Source organism: Trichechus manatus, unplaced genomic scaffold (assembly GCF_000243295.1).
Source record: "Trichechus manatus latirostris isolate Lorelei unplaced genomic scaffold, TriManLat1.0 scaffold00026, whole genome shotgun sequence".
In the NCBI taxonomy this organism is placed as follows: domain Eukaryota; kingdom Metazoa; phylum Chordata; class Mammalia; order Sirenia; family Trichechidae; genus Trichechus; species Trichechus manatus.
The window spans coordinates 6,116,821-6,138,483 of NW_004443962.1; the positions used below are offsets into that span (position 1 = coordinate 6,116,821).

Consider the following 21,663-nt stretch of genomic DNA (forward strand, 5'->3'; position numbering starts at 1 on the left):
CTGCCCCACTGGCGGGTTGCCGGCCTCCTATTTCCGTCGGGCACCAGGGTAACAGGGCCACATTAGGGTCTGAGCCAGGAGACGCCCAGCCAAGGCTGGGACGGGGTGGGGGAGGGTCTCAGGAGGGTCTGCCTGCTGGACTCAGGGAAAACACTCTCTGGGCTCCAAGCCCCCGACTCAGGCTCTGTTCTAGCCCCCACAGTCGCAGACAAACTCATGTGGGAGCCTATAGCCCTTCTTTGTGCGTTGCTGCTTGATTCACATAGCCCCCACCCCCAAATCCCAGGAGTTGTCTGCAACTGTGGGGGCTGGGGTGGAAGCCAGAGACAGGGGGCCTTGTGTATGGGGAGGCAGGGGGGCCAGCGCGGGTGGCTGGGAGGAAGAGTCCCCCCATTCCCGCCGCCCTCTTGGCAGTGATTCAGAAAGGTCCTTTTTCAGCCAGTGTCAAAGCTGCTCAGCTGGGGAGGAGGGAGGGCAGCGGGAGGGCGGGCGGCAGTCGGGTGGGGGAGCCAGGGAGCAGGGCTGGAGCTGTGACCACTGCCCTGGAGAGAAGGCGAGGAACAGGACAGAGACGGGCTGGGCTGGCTGCAGCCAGGAGAGCTGACCTGCGCCTTGCCATACCTACCAGCTGTGGAAACCCACCCGGGCTTCCCGTGGAGAAAAGGGGCCCACCCCATTCTTCTGCCCCATTTCCCACCCCCGGTGTGGGATTTGGGGGCTCCGGGGCAGATTTCCTCTGGGCAGATCCTGAAGCTCAGGAGCTGAGGCCCCTGCTCCCCCACTTCCCGGGCCGAGCCCCAGTGACCCGCTTGGGGCTCCAGCTCCGTGGAGATGCCGGCAGCCCGTCGGTTCCCTGGCCTCGAGCTCTCCTTCCCTCTCCTGGCCAGACTTCGGCGACGTCTGTACACAGTGAGTGGGGAGCTGGGGCGAGGGTTGGCTTGACAGGCCGCTGGAGGCTCCTCAGCGGCAGGCCCGTGCTCTGCCTGCTGGGGGTGGAGAGCAGGACCGGGGATGGCTGAGGGACACTAGTGAGGGCTGGCGGGGCCTGGGCCCAGCGGCCTCTCCCTTCTGGCCGCTGCATGCTTGTTGGCAAGTGTGGTAGAAAAGTGTGTGCTGCGCACGCCGACCACAAGAGCTACACATGTCAGAGACAGGTGTACACGCCCCGCTCTGTCCTGGGTCTGGGCACAGGCGGGGTTGCAGACTCTGCTGGCGAAGCTGCAGCAATGCTCAGTGCTCCCAAACAAACAAACTCGGACTGGGGGAGAGGGAAGGGGAGGCGACTTGTCCAGGGTCACCCTGGGCTTTGTGGGATCCTGGGCCCTGACTCCTTCCCCTCACCGGGCCCAGGGTGCTCTGCAGTCTTCTCATACACCCACGCAGAGCCGCCCTGTGCGGGAAGGGGGCAAGGGGAGTGTCCAGCTGGGCAGGGGAGGTTTGTGAGCTGCTGTTTCAGGGAGAGGGCTGTGCTCTCAGTAGCTTCAGGGGAGGGACCTCCAGGTGTTCCCCAGCCCTGACCACTCCGCGCTTTGAGCTGCTCTCAGGAGCTGCTGCCTCCTGCCCCAGAGGAGGGACCTCCGGGTGTTCCCCAGCCCTGACCACCCCGTGCTTTGAGCTGCTCTCAGGAGCTGCTGCCCCCTGCCCCAGAGGAGGGTAGTAGTGAGAAGCCTGAGCCCTGGCAGTGGAGGAGGGGGAACCTACAGACTGCTCTCCCTGGGGGGCCTAGGAGCCCATGCCTTGGGGCTGAGCTGTGTAGGGGTGGGATCCCTTTGCTCCAGGGACAGGGCAGTGGTGGTAGAAACGGCTGGCCCCGCCTGGCCAGGCTGCCGATAGGCTTCCCCTATTTTGGTGATTTTCATAATGCATCCTTGGGGATTTCTCCTGGAAAGGAGTGGTGCCCCCACCCCCCACCTTAAACCCCAGACTCTCTTTTTTGTAAGAGATGGTTTTGTTGAGGATAAATGAGTTAATACAGCTACATGCTTAGAGCTGTGCCTGGCGTATTGGAAGTGCAGTTGAAGTGTTACATATTGTTTTCATTGTTACTGCTCTTAAATTAATAGAAATATAGCCTGTTTACTATGCATGTATATAGGTACACTCAAAAAGTCAATATAATGCAGCTATAACATAAAGGAGAAGTAAGGAAAGTGTAACATTTTATGTGATCTTATATGTCAGTCGTAGGGCATGACTACCCTAGATGACGTAACAAAGCAGTCAGATGCTGAGCCCTCAGGTAGAACCCCCACAAAGGTGCCATCACAAGTGCTGACTGGAGGGGCGCTTTGAAACTAGAGCGCACTGACTTCAAGTGACATTTTTCAAATAGCAGCTTTTGCCAAGTTCTGAATAAAAACCAAAGTCTGGTTTTCCCTCAGTTTACACAGTAGTTCGGTTCCAGGAAAATTTAGTGTGTACTAAAACGGCAAAAATACTTTCTTGTTTGTATGTGAAATGGAATTAGGGTCTAGGTTTGGACGATTACAGCAAAATCTGCAAAAGCCGGAACCTGTGTAAAGCAGAAACCTGTCAGAGAAGGAAAACTCAAATAGTTGCTACTAATAGAGAATGACAGAAAAGTGGTAAGACTGTACCCTGTCAAAGGCAGAAAACTTACGAGACCTGGAAAAACACGGCAGTCCCGTTGAGTTCCAGCTCTCACAGGCTTCACTATATAAACAGGTTTTTTGCCTGAATGAGTTAAGTTATATAGGATTTGGGACAGGGTGTGAAACTGCTCTGTGCATTGCAAGATGGCCCATATTCTTGTCCCCCACCTACTCCTAAATGCCACTTCAGTTGCCGTCAAGTTGATTCTGACTCACTGCAACCCTGTGTGTGTCACAGTAGAACGGTGCTTCATAGGGTTTTCAATGACTGATTTTTCAGAAACAGATTGCCAGGCCTTTCTTCTGAGGCACCTCTGGGTAGACTTGAACCTCCAACCTTTTGGTTAGCAGCTGAGCACATTAACTGTTTACACCACCCAGGGACTCCTATACAGCATCCCCCAAAAAGTGTCCCATGGAAGGTTATACAGCCCTCACGAGAACCATCTGAGAAAAGGGTTGCAGCTTAACATTTGAAAACTACCTACATGGTCCAACCCCCTTGGTGGAAGAGCCAGGGCTTGAACTGAGGCTTTCTCGTTCGCGTTTGTCACTCCTTGTACTGCCCTTAGCTGCCTGGGAAAGTCTGAACTTTTGGTACTGTGTTGGCAGGCCCGCTGGGAACTGTGGGGGCAGAAGACTCACGCTGGGCCTGGGCTGTGAGCACCTGCTCCTCTTAGCGCAGTGCGTGATAAGAGTAGAGGATGAGGCCACCTCTGAGTTGGGGAGAAAGGGGGCCACCTGGCCCCTGGAACGCAGCTGGTCTTTTTCCTCTCATCTCTTCCTCAGTCATGATAGAATGTGGGTCAGGGGCTGGCCTTGCTAAGCCCTCAGCTCTGAGACATCTTCCTTGGACAGGGATAGGCTTGGTGTCCAGTGGACCGGGCTGCTTAGCTTTGAGGGTGCCACCATCCTCTTTCCCTGGGCCAAAGACAGTGGAGGGGGAGGTTGCTCTCTAGTGGCCCATTGGCTGATTTGGCCTGAGATGTGTTTTGTTTGGCCAGCGCAGTGTGTGTGTGTTTCAAACTTGAATGTTAAGTGAATACAAGGGACAGAATGGTATGGGTAATGTGTGAATATTTGCGGGGAGAAACAAAATCTGGAAGGATAAGTAAAAGATATTACTGGCAGCTGCCTTTGTGGAGGGGTGGTGGCTAGGCGGCTGTGCAGTAGAGAAGAGAATGAGACTTCCTTTACTGTAGGCTCCTGTGTGCCTTCTGGATTTTTTACCGTGTGCATATATTACCTTTTCAAACAGCTTTTAGTGGTGAGAGTTCACAAGTAAGTCAGATTTCTGATATTTTTTGAAAAAAACAGAAAGCTTTGACAACACTGGGCCACAGTCGCTCAAGACAGCCATCGACAGGAGCTGAGCATTGCACCTTCTAGTCGCTTGCCCCAGTCCACACCACTCTCTCTTGTCTTACACTGGCTGTGGCCCTGTAGGTGCTTGAACTGTGGTCCCTGGGTATTTGGTGACTGGATTGTCCGCAGAGGCTCCAGGAATGTCAGGCACTGAGAGGAGCCTAAAGTAGAGTTCGTCTGGTGCTGAAATCTCTTCCTGGGGTCCATCAAATTTGGGATGGGTAGTAAGACCTCGACTCCTGACTCCTGGGCCAGAGCTGTGTCCCAACAGCCCTGATTGTATCCTTGTCGCTAGCAGGTGTGGGGGCACAGGCTTTCCTGTATAGCTGTTTTGGGGAGCAGGAAGGTGGTTTGAGGCCTTGCAGACAGCAGCATAGTAGGATGTGGGTGAGCCCAGGGCATCTGGGGCAGGGTTCCCTGCTAGCTCCCTGGGGCCTGTGGTCTCTGAGCCTTTCTCACTTCCCCACAGAGGCTGGGGAGCAGCAGCATGCAGCCAGAGGAGGGCACAGGCTGGCTGCTGGAGCTGCTGTCGGAGGTGCAGCTACAACAGTACTTCCTGCGGCTCCGCGACGACCTCAACGTCACACGCCTGTCCCACTTTGAGTATGTCAAGAATGAAGACCTGGAGAAGATCGGCATGGGACGGCCTGGTAGGTGGGGATGCTGGCTTTGCTTGTCCTCTCGCCACTGACCAGTTACCTCCTCTACCCTCAGGACTGCCGGTCACATGGAAGAACCTTTTCCCTCTTCATTCCATGGGTGGCATAGCTGAGAACCCGTGCCGCCTGGCCCTGAGCCCCTGGGGTGGGGTGGGAAGGCACCAGTAGATGGTGCACGTAGTAGGTGCTGTGGGAGCAACGTGCAGGTGTAACGGCGAATTGGAGCCGTGAAGTCTGTCTCTGTCTCTCTCACATGCACAAAGATGTACTTTATAAGCTGAATTCATTTCTTATGTTTGTATTGATCCTAAAGGTAGGGGTTGCAGCAGCTAGAAGTCATGTTAGAGACCTATCAGTGCATTCGGCTTAAGATAGCCAAATAGGTAATAATGTGCTGAGTTAGACAATGACTTATGCTACTTTTTGGCCAGGATAGTTGGTGTCTGATGCCAACAGCTTAAGAAAATTTTATGGGAGAAAAACGCAAAATTGGGAAAATTCCATTCATTGCCTTGATTTTCCCCAGCGGCTGGGAGAAGACCGTGGCTGTTCGGCTTTGGTGGTTAAGCCCCTCCCCCCGTTGGGGAACCACAGCCTGAAAGTGGAATGCAGTTACCATCGGGTTAATCGAGGGCCCTGGGTGGTTGGGGTGGGCTTCACTGGTGTCTTGTGTTGGACGGTATCCAGTGGCGGGCCCACCTCTGACAGGTGGGAAGCAGTGACTCTGGGGGGCGGGGGCCTCCCTGACGGCCCCGGTCCCCCTCCCTCCCTGCAGGCCAGCGGCGGCTGTGGGAGGCTGTGAAGAGGAGGAAGGCCATGTGCAAGCGCAGGTCCTGGATGAGCAAGGTGGGTGGAGGAGGAGTGGCACGGTGGGGGCAGGGCCCAACTCCCTTGTCGGCCCTAGGAGACCTCCCCCACCATGGGTAGGCTTCATCTCTCCACCTTCCCCTCACACTTTGTACAGGCCTCACTCCTCCAGGGTCTTATCGGGCAGGGTACTTGTAGAGCTGCCTGGCTAAGTGTCATTCCTCCAGAGACGGATGGACACACGTGAGCAGCCTGTGTGCAGCGATTTCACCACGTCCCCTGGGTGTCTGGGTGCTGGGCAGGAGCGGAGCTCGCTGACAAGTGTGCGTTCACTTGAGTCCTGGCTCTGTCTGAAGGCTGGGGCCAGTGCCCAGCACAGGGTTGTGGGGACTGCCACGCCCCCGACCCCCACGTCTCTAGGGGTCTGTGTGGGGTTTTTCTGGTCATCTGGCCCTACTGACAGCCTCCTCCCCTGCAGCCTCTGCCCTAATTTGGGTCTGTGGCTTGGTGAGTCCCTGGTCTGACTCAGTGGAACTTTGCCCATTGTCTGGAAGACAATGAGAGAGGAAGTGAGCCAGCCAGGGCCTTCCCTCCCCACTTCTGGCCTCAGGGCTGGAGAGAGGGGCTGGGGTGGGGGTGGGGGTGGGCAGAACAGCTGGGCAGGCATTGGGCAGCAGAGATTTCCTGGCTGCAGTCTGGGCAAAGGGGCTGCTTCCTGGGATCCTGTGCCCTTTTCTGGGGCCACTGCCCTGGTCCCTTGCCCAGGTTTTAGGGAAGAATAAGCATGCTGGGCAGGTGAAGGCAGGAGAGAAAGGAGCAGTGTGGTGTGCAGGGAGTCAGTGTGCTAGCTCCCTAGGCTGCCAGTGAACCTCTCCAGACTCGAGTCATGTCTTCAGTAGAATGGCCATGCTCGCCCAGCTCTCCTCTTAGGCTGAGGAAGATCCCTCCCCAAGGTGATGGCTGTGAAGGACCTTGTTAGCTGAACATTGCTTGCATATGTAAGGGATTCCAGTTACTGGGGGGAAGGACAGGGAGCTGAGGCCAGAAGATGCCCTCGGATTGGAGAAGCCCCCAGCCCATGCAGAGAAGTCTTGGCCAGCCTTGGGGGATACCTGGAGGGTGAACCGGGCAGAATCTGCAGCCTGAAGCCTAAGCTCTGGGTGCCCCAGGGAGGTGGCCAAGCCAGACTGAAGGGCCACCTCTGACCTTCTATGCCTCCCTCCTCCTGCCCCTTCCCTTGATCTTCACCCCTTCCTTCTCCAGCCCAGGCCTCAGTGTCCCTCCAGTCCTCCTCCTTTCTACCCCTTCAGCTGTAGGCACCCCTCCAGTAGCCCAGCTGTCTTCCCAGGCCCTTCCCCGGCCAGGACTCGCTGTGTGTGTACACCACACACACACTGTCTAACCTCAGACTAAAATTATCCCTCCTCTGAGCAGGATGAAGGTAGTCAACTCCCTGGGGAGGGTGGAGACAGACAGCACCAAGTGGTCAAACCAGAGAAGGAGCCAGGGCTAAAATTGGACAGGGAGGTGTTTGTGGAGGGCCCCTCAGGCTCTGGCCCCATCTACTCAGAGTGGGGCTGGAGTCCGCTGGGTAAGGGATACAGGAAGGGAGGGGTGGGACAGAAGGGCTGGAAGGAGGCTCAGACTTTACAACCCAGGGGCGGGTGGTGCTGGGCCTGTGGTGGGCTGACCCCAACCCCACGGCCGCATGTGAGGCTGTGGGTTCCAGTTTAGGGTGTGGTCTGGAGGGAGCTTGGGTCCCCAGCCTAGCTGCCCCTGGCAGTTCAGCAAAGTCAGGACCTCTGTGAGGAGCACAGGTGGGCCCAGTAGGGCAGGGCCGAATGACTGCTCTGGGGCTCAGGCTCCCATCTGGCCCCGGGCTGCCTTCAAACAGGTGTTCAGTGGAAAGCGGCCGGAGGCTGAGTTCCCTCCTCATCACTCTCAGAGCACCTTCCGAAAGACCTCTCCCACCACGGGGGGCCCTGCAGGGGAGGGGCCCCTGCAGAGCCTCACGTGCCTCATCGGGGAGAAGGACCTGCACCTCTTCGAGAAGCTGGGGGATGGCTCCTTTGGCGTGGTGTGCAGGGGCGAGTGGGACGCGCCCTCGGGGAAGACGGTGAGCTGTGGGTCCTGCGGGCTGGGGGCGGGGTCCTTCTGCCCTTCTCCACTCTCCCAGGCGGATCTGCCCCCCTGCTGGGCTGTGAGTGGGACGCCCCCTCAGGGAAGATGGGACAGGTCACACAGTGGCTCCATGCTCCAGTTTAACTTGCACATTTCTTTCTTTTTTCAGTTATGAAAGTAATGTACTCACAAACATTTGGAAACTGTTGAAAAGATTAGGAAAAACAAAGCCTATAATCTACCACCCAGAGAAAGCAGAGTCAACATGTATGCCCTTTTTCCCCTGGAGTATTTTATTGAATTTAGTTAAGATGATACCTGGGATACGACTTTTAAATCTTGCCCTTTTCTTTTGGAGTTATGTATTTAAATTTCTCCCTAAGGAATAACATACAATAAAGCATACAGTTCTGAAGTGTGTAGCTCAGTAAATCTTTGAGTATGTATAGACCCATGTAACCACTCCCCAGATCAAGATAGCATTTCCATCACTCGCTAAGTCAATATCCCCTTCCTCCAAGGGAAACCACTGCTCTGCCTTCTGTCACCATCTGCTAGCTTTTTGCCGTTACATTTACAGCCTTTTCCTTCCACACTGAGAACATTATTTTCATACTCCATTTTATTATAATACCTTAACTTTCTATCATCATATTGGGCATCTCTTATCTGATGGGTTGATGTTTCACCTGAGAATCCCCCCAGGAAGGAGAGGCACAGTTGATGGCCCCTGGGGTCAGCCGGCTGCCCTCCAGCCAGGCCACATGTGGAGCGTGAGCCCAGGTGCTGACCCTCCCAAAGGAGCGGGTCTAGGGCAGAGAGCTTTGAGCCGAGCTGGGGGAGGAGCAGGCTGGCCTGAACTGGGGGGAACTGAGGCCCGTCCTGACGGTGTCCAATCCCTGCTCTGGGCAGGTGAGTGTGGCTGTGAAGTGTCTGAAGCCTGATGTGTTGAGCCAGCCGGAGGCCATGGATGACTTCATCCGGGAGGTCAACGCCATGCACTCGCTTGACCACCGCAACCTCATCCGCCTCTACGGTGTGGTGCTCACACCGCCCATGAAGATGGTGAGTGCTGCTGGGAGGGGGTGAGGAAGGCCCCTGGTCTCTGGCCCCCCAGGCCTGCCCCTCCTCCACCTGTGCCTGTGGTTGCTCCCTCCTTTCTGAGGAAGGTCAGAGGCATCCCCCACCTGACGTGGCCAAGGGGCCTCAGCCCAACACTGACGTGGTCGGTGGAGTCCATGTCCAGCTCTGGATTTGGCTTGTGCTCGTGGCAGAGAGTTGCACCCATGGGAAGCGCTGACCCTTAGTTTAGCTTTTGCAGTTGCTAGCCTGAGCCTCTGTGGGCTGCTTCTCTCCGGACCTCAGTTTCCCACTGAGAGGGAGTTTGCCTGGAGGGAGAGGCCTGGAAATCTGTGGGTGTCCTAGAGGCCCCAGAGGAAGGGCGTGGAGCATGACTCCGGGACCTCAGGGGGGAATGGGAGCCTGGGTTGCCGTGGGAGGGCTGGGGCTGATTCTGGCTTGTTCTTCCTGCCTCCACTGTGGCCTCAGGTGACAGAGCTGGCACCTCTGGGCTCGTTGTTAGACCGGCTGCGCAAGCACCAGGGCCACTTCCTCCTGGGGACTCTGAGCCGCTACGCCGTGCAGGTGGCTGAGGGCATGGGCTACCTGGAGTCCAAGCGCTTCATTCACCGTGACCTGGCTGCGCGTAATCTGCTGCTGGCCACCCGGGACCTGGTCAAGATCGGGGATTTTGGGCTGATGCGAGCACTACCCCAGAATGACGACCACTACGTCATGCAGGAGCATCGCAAGGTGCCCTTTGCCTGGTGAGGGGCAGGTGCTGCCGGCTCGGGGCCTGGACCCCACCCCTCCCCACCGGTCCTTGCAGACCTGGCCTCAGAGCTCCTGGAGCCTTCTGTCCTTACCTAACAGCCCTGACCCCGCCTGTTGCGGGCCTAGGGTCCCCTTCTGAGCGCCCTCCCGTTCTCTTGTCCATCCGGGGATTCTCGAGGGCCTGGTGCAAGGGTCTCACAAGGATAAGTTCTGTGGGTACTCAAAGGGCTGTGTACTCAGTGGGGTATTAAAAGGCTTCCTGGGGGACTCAACTATTCAAGCTAAAACCTGAAAGATGAGAGGAAGTTAGTCACACCAAGGCTAGTTGGTAAGTGAGTTTCAGGTAGAGCCAGTGGCAGGTGGAAGATGTGGAAGAGCAGCAAGCGGGGCCAAACCATGCGGGCCAAGCCTGTCCCTGCACCCTGCCCTGGTTCCTGGGTGGGCTTTTCCCTGCTGAGACCATCATGGTCCCCTGGTGTCATAGGCACCTGCAGGGAGGGTTATGGTTTCCTTGCTTTGGGGCAAGAGGGATTGGTCCAGTTCTGTTTGCCAGTGCGGTGGTTTCGGGAAACCCTAGTAATCTGGGATGTAGGGTCACCCTAATTAATAACTGACTTTATACCTAAGTGGTCCTGCATCCTGGATTATGCCTGTTGTCCGGGAGTAATTAATAGCATCCCCTTTCACACTCAGCATCCTGGTTTGGATGGTAAATTATGAGGTCAGATTTTTGTGTTGTTTTCTAATTTTTATTTATTTAGTTAGTTGTTAGGAATATACACAGCAAAACATACGCCAGTTCAACAGTTTCTACATGTATAATTCATTGACACTGATTATAGTCTTCGAGTTATGCAACCATTCTCACCCTCTTTTTCTGAGTTGTTCCTCCCCCACTAACATCAACGCACGCCCCCTAAGAGTCCTATGTAATGTTTCGGGTTGCTGTTGTCAGTTTGATCCCATATAGAGAGATCTTAAAAGAGCATAATGCTCAAGGCAGACATTTTTTACTAGTTCAGCTAAACTATTGTTTAGTTTTAAGATGACTTCAGGGAATATTTTTGGTTTAAGTTCCCTTTTTTTAAAATAATTTATTTTAACTTTTTGTTGTTGAGAAATACAGAACAAAAACACATACCAATTCAAGTTTCTACAGTGCAGTGACTGATACATTCTTTGAGTTGTGCAACCATTCTCACCCTCCTTTGCCGAGTTGTTCCTCCCCCATTAACATCAACTCACTGCCCCCTAAGAGTCCTATGTAATCTTTCGGGTTGCTGTTGTCAATTTGATCCCATATAGATTTTAAAAGAGCTAAATCTCAAGGCTGATATTCTTTACTAGTTAAGCTAAACTATTATTTGGTTTTAAGAAGACTTCAGGGCATTTTTATTTTTTATTTTTATTGTGCTTTAGATGAAGGTTTACAGAACAAATTAGTTTCTTATTTAACAGTTAATACACATATTGTTTTCTGACATTGATTGCTAATCCCATCACATGTCAACACTCTACCCTTCTCAATGTTGGATTCCCCATTACGAGTTTTCATGTCTCCTGTCTTCCCGTCCTTGCCCCTGGGCTGGTGTGCCCATTTAGTCTCGTTTTGTTTCGTGGGCCTGTCTAGTTTTTGGCTGAAGGGTGAACCTCAGGATTGACTTCAGTAGTGAGTTAAAAGGGTGTTTGGGGGCCATACTCTTGGGATCTCCCCAGTCTCTGTCAGACCAGTAAGTCCAGTGTTTTTTCGTGAGTTAGAATTTTGCTGTACATTTTCTCCAGCACTGTCTGGGACCCTCTGTTGTGATCCCTGTCAGAGCAGTCGGTGGTGGTAGCCGGGCACCATCTAGTTGTGCTGGACTCAGTCTGGCGGAAGCTGTGGTGGTTGTGGCGCATTAGTCTTTTGGACTAATCTTTCCCTTGCATCTTTGGTTTTCTTCATTCTCCCTTGCTCCACATGGAGTGGAACCAGTGGAGTGTCTTAGATGGCCGCTCACAGGCTTTTAAAACTCTAGATGCTACTCACCAAAATAGAATGTAGAACATTTTCTTTATAAACTATGTTATACCAGTTGAGCTAGATGTCCCTCGAGACCATGGTCTGCGGCCCTCAGCCCAGCAATTTGGTCCCTGAAGGAGTCTGGATGTGTCTGTGAAGCTTCCATGACTTTGCCTTGGTCAGGTTGTGCCAGCTTCCCTAGTATTATGTACTATCTTACCCTTCACCAAAGTTACCGCTTACCTGTTGTGTAGTTAGTGTGTTTCTCAGGCGATATTTTTGGTTTAAGGATTAAAGATTATCTCAAGACAATAGCTTCAGGGGTTTATCCATAGCTGCAGAAAGTCTGGAGTCCATGAGATTTTGAAATTCTATTCTGCATTTTCCCCCCTTTTGATCAGAGTTCTTGTATAGAATCTTTGATATAAGGTCACCTTTTTAATGCAGCCCCTCAGTCAGCCCTGTGAAGTGGGCAGGGCATTGTTACTCCCGGTTCACAGGTGAGGCTTAGAGATCTTGAGTGACTTTGCCTGGGTCCCACCCTCTCTGAGTGGCCAGGCCAGCTCGAGTCACAGAGAGATCCTTTGGTTCCATACCCAGGGCAACTTCTTCCTCACTCCGCACCTCAGCCCCCTCTGGAATACCCCTTTTCTAGCTTCACTGCAGTGGCATTTCTCTCCGTCGCCCAGGAGGGAGCCCCGAGGGAGTGTGGTCGTGTTCAGATGAAGCCCGTGTGACTGTTTCCACCCATTTTGGTTCTTCCCCAAGCCCTATCCGATTTTCCCACCCACGCCTTCCTGTGGAAATGATCCAAATCCCAGGATCCTGCCCAAAAGCTGGAAACTGTCATCCTCCTACCACTGCGAATTAGGAAACAGCATGGGACCTTATCCCTTGCCACCCCACTCTCACCCCATTCTGGAGCCCTCTGACCTTCCTTTCCCTGTGGAACAAACCCAGACACTTCACCCTCCTCCTCCCACCCCAGGCTGCATTTGAGTAAAAGTCCTGACTATAGATGATTTTCTCCAAGTCTGTTTACCTGTGTAGTCAAGTTCTGCCCCTGTCCACTGCACGCCACTCCCTGGCACCTTTGATTGAGCCTGGCACATGGTGGGGACAACAGCAGATGCTTGGTGAATGAATGAGCTGACGCAGGTCGGGGTGCTCTGACAGGCCTTCAGTTTGACACCTGCCCCTTCTAGGTGCGCACCTGAGAGCCTGAAGACGCGCACCTTCTCCCATGCCAGCGACACCTGGATGTTTGGGGTGACGTTGTGGGAGATGTTCACCTATGGCCAGGAGCCCTGGATTGGCCTCAATGGGAGTCAGGTGAGGGGGCTGGGGGACGTGCTCCTTGTAGAGTGGGGTGGGGGTTCATGAGATCCCAGGCTCCCAGCTTTGCCTTGTGGGATTGTTGGCTCTTATCTGATGGACACCGCCCCCATCCCCCCATCCCGTGTGCCCAAGACTTCTGAGGGGTAACTTTGACTGAAGGGACTGCCACGGCAGGTCAGGGGCGGTAAGAGCTTGGCTTGCTGTTCCTCACCTTTGCCACAGCCGTCCTGAGGCCCCAGACCCCTGTAGACAGACCTTTTCTTTGGAGGGCAGCCAGCATCCCCAGTTGTAAGATGGAGACGTAAGGTGGGAAGTTAAGACCTGGGTGCTATGCTCATCCTCAAACTGTGTGCCCCCCTCCCCCCAGATCCTGCACAAGATCGACAAGGAGGGGGAGCGCCTGCCGCGGCCTGAGGACTGCCCCCAGGACATCTACAACGTTATGGTTCAGTGCTGGGCTCACAAGCCAGAGGATAGACCCACCTTCGTGGCCCTGCGGGACTTCCTGCTGGAGGTGAGGGCAGGTCAGCCTACAGGAGCCTGGTGTCCAGGGGAGGGGCTGTTGCGTCTGTGTGGGTGGCCCCAGAGTCAGTCCAGGTGGAAAATGATCTGTCTGTGTCCCCAGGCCCAGCCCACTGACATGCGGGCCCTGCAGGACTTTGAGGAACCGGACAAGCTGCACATCCAGATGAATGACGTCATCACGGTCATTGAGGGAAGGTAGGGAGGGAGGGGTTGAAGGGCACAGGCTCTGGCTGGGCGGGAGGGCAGGGTGGGCCTGGTCAGAGCTGCTGCTCACAGGGGCGGTTTTGCTGCCTAGCCCCGCCTCCATCACCCTTTTCCCCCTCGGCTCCAGCCCTGGCTGTGCCGGTCAGGGCCAAACTGCCGTTATGGTGTAGAGTCACCAGTGGCCCAGCCTGGCCTCAGGGCCACAGCAGGGGACTCTAGGACTCCTGAACTTGCCTCCTCTAATCCTTTCCTGCCGCTTTCCTCCCTGCCTCCACCCAGCCTACGGACTCTAGACTGTTGACCCTGGGTGACTTTGAGTGCTTGGAGCCAGCCCCACCCATGCCAGGCCCCACCCTCTTCCCGTGGGCCGGCCTTTCTCCCCCGAAGTGAGCCGTCTCTGCTGCTCCACCCCTCTGATGCCTCCCGAGGGGTCGTGCTGTCCCCTGCTCCTCTCATCCCAACCTCCCCTTGCGGGCCCTCTTGTGTTCCTGACCCCGTGGTTGTGTGTGTGCCTCACCCCCTTCCTCCCCCACACAGGGGCACACACGTGTCTTTGCCTGCGGCAGCATCTCCTGAGTCACGGCTCTTACCTGCAGCCCCCGCAGCTGCGGGCCTGCTGCTCGCCCCGCCCACCGCCCGGCCCGCCCCTGTTATCTGATCCCTGGGTGTCTGAGGAGCTGGCCAGGGCGCAGGCAGGCTGAAGGTGTCTTTGGGGCAGGGGGTGAGACTTAAGGATCAGGAAGAGCAGCCAGGCAGAGGAAATTCCCTGCGCTTCCCGGCTCCTCTGACTCTACCAGGCAAGGATTGGGGGCGGGAGCTGCTTCCCTCAGCCTTTTCTACCTGGACTTCACGTTTTGGGGCCTGGGGCCTGTGTTTCAGCCGTCTGTCTGCCTCATGGGAGTGTTGATGAGGGGAGGCCTGTGGGTCTGAGTCCGGGTGATAGAGTGGCCCATGGGACCCGGCTGGTTGTGTAGGGACACCCTGCACCCCCGGTGGCCCTAACATCTCTTGGCGAGGCCAGGCTTCCCTCCCCTTGGTGCCTAGTGTCTGGGAACAAGAATGACATGCCCTGCCAACAGATTACAGGGGTTTCTGGTTGGGGGGCTGGGGTGGTGGAAGAAAGCAGAAGCATCTAAAGGAGAGAGGCCTTGGAGACCTGGGGGAATCCAGTCTGTGGGTTTGGGGCTCAGGGGCCAGGGCAGGGGCTGTAGGCATGGTATTCTGGGGAGCATTCTGGAAGCAGAAAGATTAGGGTGAGGGTCTTCAGGGGAGGTGCATGGCAGGGCCTGAAACCAGAGTCTGGGTCTATAACCATGGTTGTTCCTTGCTGGCCAGAGAGCCTTGGATTGGCCCCTCTTCTGCTTCCAGCCCAGACATCTCCCATAGCCCCCAGGCCTTTACCTCCGCACCCCCCATCTCTTGCTCTCAGTGGGAGCCCATGTGCCAGGGCCTGGCGTTCCCTAGGGGCTGACTCAGGCAGGTGATGTGTTTCTGGGAAGTGTGTCTTGAGCTAGCACCCTGGGTCGCTGCTGGAGCAAGGTGGGCAGAAGGGAGGGTGGGTGGGCAAAGGGGAGGGTGGGTGGGCAGGGGAGTGGCTCCTCCTGGGAGGCCATCATGGTCGTGGGTGCACCTCGTCCCGCCCTTCCGTCACAGGCTCCTGTTGGCCGCAGCTTCTGGCTCCTCCGCTGCCTGCCGGCAGCGTGGGCTCACCGGGTCACCAGGCCGACTTGGACCACAGCGCCTGCCCTTGGTCCCTGGAGCAGCTCAGGAGGTGGGAGGTGAAGGGCAGGAGGCATGACAGCCGGTGAAGCTCTACCCCCTTTTTCCCAGTCCCCAAGGATCTCTGTTTGTTCAGCTGACTCAGTCTCCATGTCTCCAGCTGGCTGACTCTCCACACCTGTGCGGCTCTTTGGGTCTGGGCTCGTATGTAGGGGTCTCTGTCTGGTTCTCTGGCTCCTTCTTAGCCTGGCCCGCCGCTCTCCCCTTATCTGTGTTCTTCTATTCAGCCTTGGATTCCTTCCGGCTGAACCTATTTCTGTTTCCTAGACCAGAGTCTGGGAGAGTCCTTGCCCCACCTCTGGCCGATTGCTTAGGCCCGATGCTTCTCAGGGTACCATCAGTGGGCAGAACAGCTAGGTTTACTGTGAGCTGAGCTTGTGGGGCTCTGTCTAGGCTCTGAGGGGTAACTGGATGACCGCTCTTTCCCAGGGGTCTTATTTGGAGGCTGGCATGGCTCGCTGGACAAAAACAGAACTGGTGAAGGGGGCAGTGGTCTTAAAGTCCACCTGGGCGCCCTTCACCTGGCCTGTTCCCAGTAGTCTCTTGCTTTCTGTCTGTGTGTATGTTGGAGAGGGGAAGATCAGGGTTGTTCCTTGAGGCCAGGGGCCACCTGGGACACCAAGAGGGAGATGGGTGGGGGAGTGGTGTTTCAAGCAGAATTTTAAGGCAATATTTGTGCAGCCATTCCTGCTTTACCTCCGGCCAGGACTGGGACAAGGTGCTGAGATTTCCAGAGGCTGGTCTCCGACAGAACTAGGGTGGCTTTAGAAAGTTCTCAGCCCAGGCCTCAGTTTCCCATTTGGCAGATGCTTCACATCTTGCCTGCCCCAGAGCACTGTTGTGGAGGCCCAGGGGCAGCAGGAAACAGATGTTTCAGCATGGGGGTGCTGGGCTTCTTCTTACTCCCCCAGGCTTCCCCATCTGTCTTCGCTTCCGTGACTGCCGGATGGTGGGCCTGGCGGTGCCCGGGAGACCTGGGCCTGTCATGGAGGGGGAGGAGAGGGTGTGGCCAGAGCAGGCAGTCCCCTGGGCTGCTGGCACCTCGGCCCCATGGGGGACACGTGGGCCGTGAGATGTAGCGCTGGCCATCTTGGAAGTTAGGCTTGCGCCTTGTTGAGAGGATGCTGCTTCTGGGCACAATGGGGATGCAGTTCCTACAGGGTCTCTTTCTATTATACGTACTGTGCACTCTGACGCCTCCTCTCCAGGAGCAAGCATGTTTTTGGAAAGTAGAGACTCATGCCATGGCCAGGCCTGTAGTACAGGGAGGTGGGCTTGGGGCTCCTTTTGCTCATGGAGGTGACCTCTGTGTGAGGAGTTGGCTGCACTGGCAAAAGGAAAGGGGTGGAAAGAGTGACCTCTGCCAGACCTGGCCCTGGCCATGAGTCCATTCCACTCTGCACAGCATCTCCGCCTCAGGCGTGCTTCCACCCAAGTTAATGAGTACCTCTGAAGGGCTGTGGAGAGCAGGGTCCATTGTCTAGGCCCTGGGGTGGGTGTCTGGGTGGGAGGTCCGGGGCCGTCTGGTTGAGTCCACGGGGGTGGGGAGAACATTCCACTGACAGGTGCTCCCCCCACCATGGCTTTCAGGGGGTCCTCGACTGCTGCAGGCCCTGTGAGCGCGGTGGAGAGCCCTTTCTCTCCTTCTTGGAATGGGCGTGCTATTTTCAGATGGGCTCTGTCCTTCTAGGGGTGTTGTTCTCTCTTCTTCCATCCCTTCCTGCCCTGAAGCCAGGGTGGGAATCACAGGGTTGCTGTGTCTGGTGGTGGGGCCAGACAGCCTTGTTTACAAGGAGCTGGACTCCCAGCCCTCCCCCAGCCCACCTCTCAGTTCCCTGGGGAGGCCACACCGTCACAGTGGGCCGTGTCACCTCACCAAGTACGGTGCAGGTCCCCCGCCCTCCCTCCATCTTGTGTCCTCCATCAGCCCCTTCCTGACTGTCTGCACTTCAGAGGAGCTGAAGTAGGGGTAGGGGTTGACAGTGAGGGTGTGGAGACCGGCATCCCATGTGTCTACCACAGCAACATGAGTCTGTTGCCACTTCTGCCTTCGCCCCACTCTGCCCACGTCATCAGAGACACAGGCGCCTCATAGCCTCTCAGTGTCTGGGGGTGGGGGGTGGGCTCTATTCTTTCCCACCGCCTCTACCCCAACTCCATCCAAGGCCCTGGCTTAGGCAGCAGCAACAGAGGTTTCGTGTTTGAGGCCAGAGTGAGGGACTTAAGTCCCACAGTCCAGCCACATGGGGAGGACTGGTTCTCTCTGGCCCTGTTTTAAGACAGACTGGAGCCCCTCTGGAGGCCCTGGGTGGTGCAAACGGTTAATGTGCTTCGTGGCTGACTGAGAAGTTGGAATGGAGGTTTGGGTCCACCCAGAGGCACTTTGGAAGAAAGGCTTGGAGATCTACTTCTGAAAAGTCAGCCACTGAAAACCCTGTGGAGCACAGTTCTACTCTGACACACGTGGGGTCACCATGAGTCAAGAGTTGACTCAATGGCAACTGGCTTTTTGGAGCACCTCCTCAGGTGCGTGGTGAGGGCCCTGAAGCCCTGCCAGGAGGTGTGTGGAAAGCTCTGGAGATACCTAAGCTGGTGAGGGGGAGGGCTTGGATTGCCCAGAGTGTTTCCAAACATTTGAAGGTCTGCATGCAGGAGGTTGGAAACCCTGGTGGCGTAGTGGTTAAGTGCTGCAACTGCTTACCAGAGAACGTTGGCAGTTCGAATCCATCAGGTGCTCCTTGGAAACTCTGTGGGGCAGTTCTGCTCTGTCCTGTAGGGTTACTGTGAGTCGGAATCGATGTGATGGCAATGGGTTTGTTTTTTTTTTTAAACAGGAGGTAGATAGTAGCTGGAGGGCTGGATCCCAGAGCCAGTGCTTAGGCCCATGCTATGCCCTTGGGCTCCTGCATCTCTTAAAACTCCTGGAACTGGGCTGGAGTGTGAAATTGGGGGGCCAGAAGAGGTCTGGGACCAGGCCTGCACAGGGGAGGAAGGAAGCCAGGAGGTCCAGTGAGAGGGGCGTTGGCTCTGCCTTCTGAACGCCTCAGTCTGGGTTTGAATCCTGGGTCTGCTGTGATCTTTCTAGTAACTGTAGGCAGGTCCTGTCACTTGTTGGAACCTGTAAACTGTAGGAATAATTGTTTGGCCCCCCTAGCTACCCCAGGCTTTTTGCACACAGCGGACACTCTAGGGGGAGTGGCAGGTCATAGCTCTCCTTCAGTGTTGGTGGCTGCTGGGAGGAGGCAGGCTGATGGCCCATGGCCCTGGTCCTGTGCCCTTAGCCCTCACACTCCCCCTCTGCAAGGTGGTCAGGTACTTGGTGTGAAAACACAGCACCCTGGTGTTCACTGTCGTCTTTGTCGGGCAGGGCTGAGAATTACTGGTGGCGCGGGCAGAATACGCGGACGCTGTGTGTGGGGCCCTTCCCTCGCAACGTGGTGACCTCTGTGGCGGGCCTATCGGCCCAGGACATCAGCCAGCCGCTGCAGAATAGCTTCATCCACACGGGGCATGGTGACAGCGACCCCCGCCACTGCTGGGGCTTCCCAGACAAGATTGATGAGTGAGTACCTACCGGGCAGGGCCGCTGCCTGATTTCACTGCCTGGGGCTCTCAGGCTCAGCAGCCCCTCACTCTGCACACAGACGCTCTCAGTGTCTCTTCACCCTGCATCTTTCTTGCCAGCCCCCGACCCTGGCCAGTCCTCCCTCTTTATTCCCTGCCTAATTGGGAAACTCTGGAACAGAGAGCTCAGCAGAGGGTCCGGATGCTTGGTCTGAATCCTTTCTTCTGTTCGGAAGTTTGTGGGCAAGTCTGTCAACTCCTGAGGCTTAGTTTCTTCACCTGTAGAATGGATTGTGAGGATCCAGTGAGAGAAGGTTGTGAATGTATTCTGCAAGTTAGAAAGTGCCGCACAAATGCTGGGGCTCATTAGAGAAGCTTTCCTACTGGGCTGGCTCCAAAGGGCTCTCCCAGGTCCACGTTCCTAAGGCTGGTGTGCTGACAGGAGCTTAAGTCTGTAGCGCCCGGCAGCCTGTCCACAGACGGGAGCACGAGCCCATCCTTTGAAGCTCCTACGTGGCAAGGCTGTTGGGCAGTACGAGGCCTTCTGCCCATGATTGTGGCAGGGACCTGGGAAGCCCAGGTGTTTGCAGTCACCTGTGTGAGAGGCACCGTGCTGCCCTGGATGCTCTCACGCACACTCCCAGCCGGCCTGAGCTGGTGTGGGTGCTCACCTCCAGCTGGGACACACACGGGTCTCCATCCGTCCGCTGCCTTCCCTCTTCTGACTTGTGTTCACCCAGAGGCATGGAGAGCCCCTGCCTGGGGTGTCGGCTCTGCTCCTGTACAGTAGTTGAGCCATGAACAGATGTTTTCTCCCTCTTCCTGTGCTTTTGTATTTCTCTGCTGTTTTCTCTGTAATTGGGTGCCCCATTCAGCACTCTCCCTGCTTCGGCACTGTTAGATGGGGGGAGGAGTTCACGGGCTTGTAATAATGCGCAGCCCAGCAGCACGTAGGGGCTATGACGGGGAGGAGGAGGCCCTGGTGGGCTAGAGTGACCTCCCAGTTGGGATGGATACTTCTGCTCTGGAACCCAGGGCTGTAGGAATCCGTGGAGAGGGAGCAGGCAGAGCACTTGGTGCACACGCGCTCTCTCTCACCCTCCTCACCTCCTTGCGGGTTCCCAGCCTAGCCACAGTCCCCCAGTCCCACCCTCAGCTCTCGTGTCTTCCCTCTTAGCATCCTTCTGCTCTTGTAGCCCATCTTTTAGAACAGGGGATGGAGGCAGAATGGGACGTCAGGGGTGCAGGTGCCAGGCAGGAGGGCCCCAAGTTGGATGCTGGTGATCAAAGCTGGGGCTGGGGGTGGGAGGTGGTGGGGCTTTCTTTCCTCATCCTCTCCCCTGCGGTCCCCTGCTGACAGCACCAGAGTCTGGAGAGGTGAGCCTTTGGGTCAGGCTCAGGTGGCAGGGAGCTGTGTTCCCAGAGCCAGGTGGCCCTGTGAGCAAGAGCACCCAGTGGGGAGTGTCTCAGCTGCCAGCTTGGCCACCCCACCTGGCTTTGTACCTGGGAGGGGCTGCAGCCTTATTGAAAGGAAAGGCTGAGATCACCAGGGGCACCTGTGTGCGTGGAGGACTCAGAGGAGAGGCATTAGTCACTTCCTGCAGGCCTCGCCCCAGGGAGCCACCGTGGAGCACTGCACGCCCGGCCTCCATGCCTTTCTGCTGGCCGCAAGGGAGTCCAGGCCCCTGACCTCTGCACCCCTTTCTCCTGCTGGCCTCTCTGGACCCCCGATTCTGCCCCCACCCACAGGGTGCTGAGCTCTGGTCAGGGAAGGCGTGTGTCTCTTGCCTCACAGGAACCAGGCGAAGGCCTTGGAGAGCTGGCGTGAGAGTGCAGACACCCTCCAGCAGGAGGCCCCAGTGCCCTCTGCCCCACTCCTGGCGTGCGGGGGCCAGCCCAGCCCCATTCCTCCGGGCTTTGATCAGCCCGGTGACTAGTCCCAGATACCAGCAGTTGGGCAGGGGTTGAGGGTGAAACAGGAGCAGCGCGGGTGGGGAGGAAGCCGCCTCTGCCCCCAGCGCAGCCCCCACGCCTCCTACCCACCCTGACCAGGGACAGGTAGGCCGCTGCCACTGCGCCCAGGCCCTCCCAGGGGGCCAGGTAAGGGGGGACAGAGAGTGCTGGCAGGTGGCTGCCTGGAGTGCATACCTGGACCAGCGTCCCCCGCCCACTGGTGGGTGCCATGGGCATGTAGAGGGCCCACTGTGCCCCGTGGGATGTTTTTGGAGCCCCTGCAGTCCTAGCTTTGCAGCCTGGCGTTGGCTGTTCTTTCTCTGCTTCCCTCCATGATGACCTGCCCTGTTTATACCCTAGGTCAGTGAAAAGGATGCAGATTGGGGGTCAGAAGCCTGTGCTCAGACCCAAGTCTGCTACTCAGTTTCCTGAAGATGCGGGGCTTTGGGGGTGATCCCTGGACGCACTCAGGATTCCATTTACTGCCTGACCTGGGAACAGGCCCAGTGTCTTCTGCCACAGGCTTTCCCACGGTCACTCTCACCCCTTCCCTGCCCTCTGACCTGGTTCTCTCGCCTCAGGCTGTATCTGGGAAACCCCATGGACCCTCCTGACCTGCTAAGTGTGGAACTGAGCACCTCCCGACCCACCCAGCACCTAGAAAGGGTGAAAAGTAAGAACCCTCCCAAATCCCTGGGGTCCCCAGTTCACCAGCTGCCCAGAAAGGTTGGTCTGGCTCTGGGACAGTGGGTCAAGGCAGCAGGGGACAGCTGTGTCCCTGGCTCCTGCTCGGTGTGGGGTGGGAGACAAGTAGCAGCTGTATCCGCCGAGGTGGGCATCCTTGCTGGTCCTGCGTCAGCCTTGCTGCCTCAGCTCCCTCCTCCCTCCTCCTCATCTGCACTTT

The 21,663-nt window shown here is 56.5% G+C and overlaps 1 protein-coding gene across 6 annotated transcripts in view; it reads left to right on the forward strand.

Annotated features, from left to right (window-relative positions):
* The window catches only part of TNK2 (tyrosine kinase non receptor 2), a 45,846-nt gene that overhangs the window by 18,861 nt on the left and 5,322 nt on the right, over positions 1-21,663 (forward strand). For 5 of the 6 annotated variants that reach the window (XM_023728771.1, XM_023728773.1, XM_023728774.1 and 2 more), the window contains 10 exons: positions 4,447-4,627; positions 5,412-5,482; positions 7,305-7,559; positions 8,477-8,629; positions 9,113-9,390; positions 12,602-12,728; positions 13,102-13,248; positions 13,360-13,454; positions 18,610-18,804; positions 21,341-21,432. In XM_023728771.1, the coding sequence (XP_023584539.1) occupies positions 4,447-4,627; positions 5,412-5,482; positions 7,305-7,559; positions 8,477-8,629; positions 9,113-9,390; positions 12,602-12,728; positions 13,102-13,248; positions 13,360-13,454; positions 18,610-18,804; positions 21,341-21,432 (1,594 nt within the window). The remainder of the gene's footprint in view (positions 1-4,446; positions 4,628-5,411; positions 5,483-7,304; positions 7,560-8,476; positions 8,630-9,112; positions 9,391-12,601; positions 12,729-13,101; positions 13,249-13,359; positions 13,455-18,609; positions 18,805-21,340; positions 21,433-21,663) is intronic. The other variant, XM_012554764.2, reaches the window with a different exon arrangement.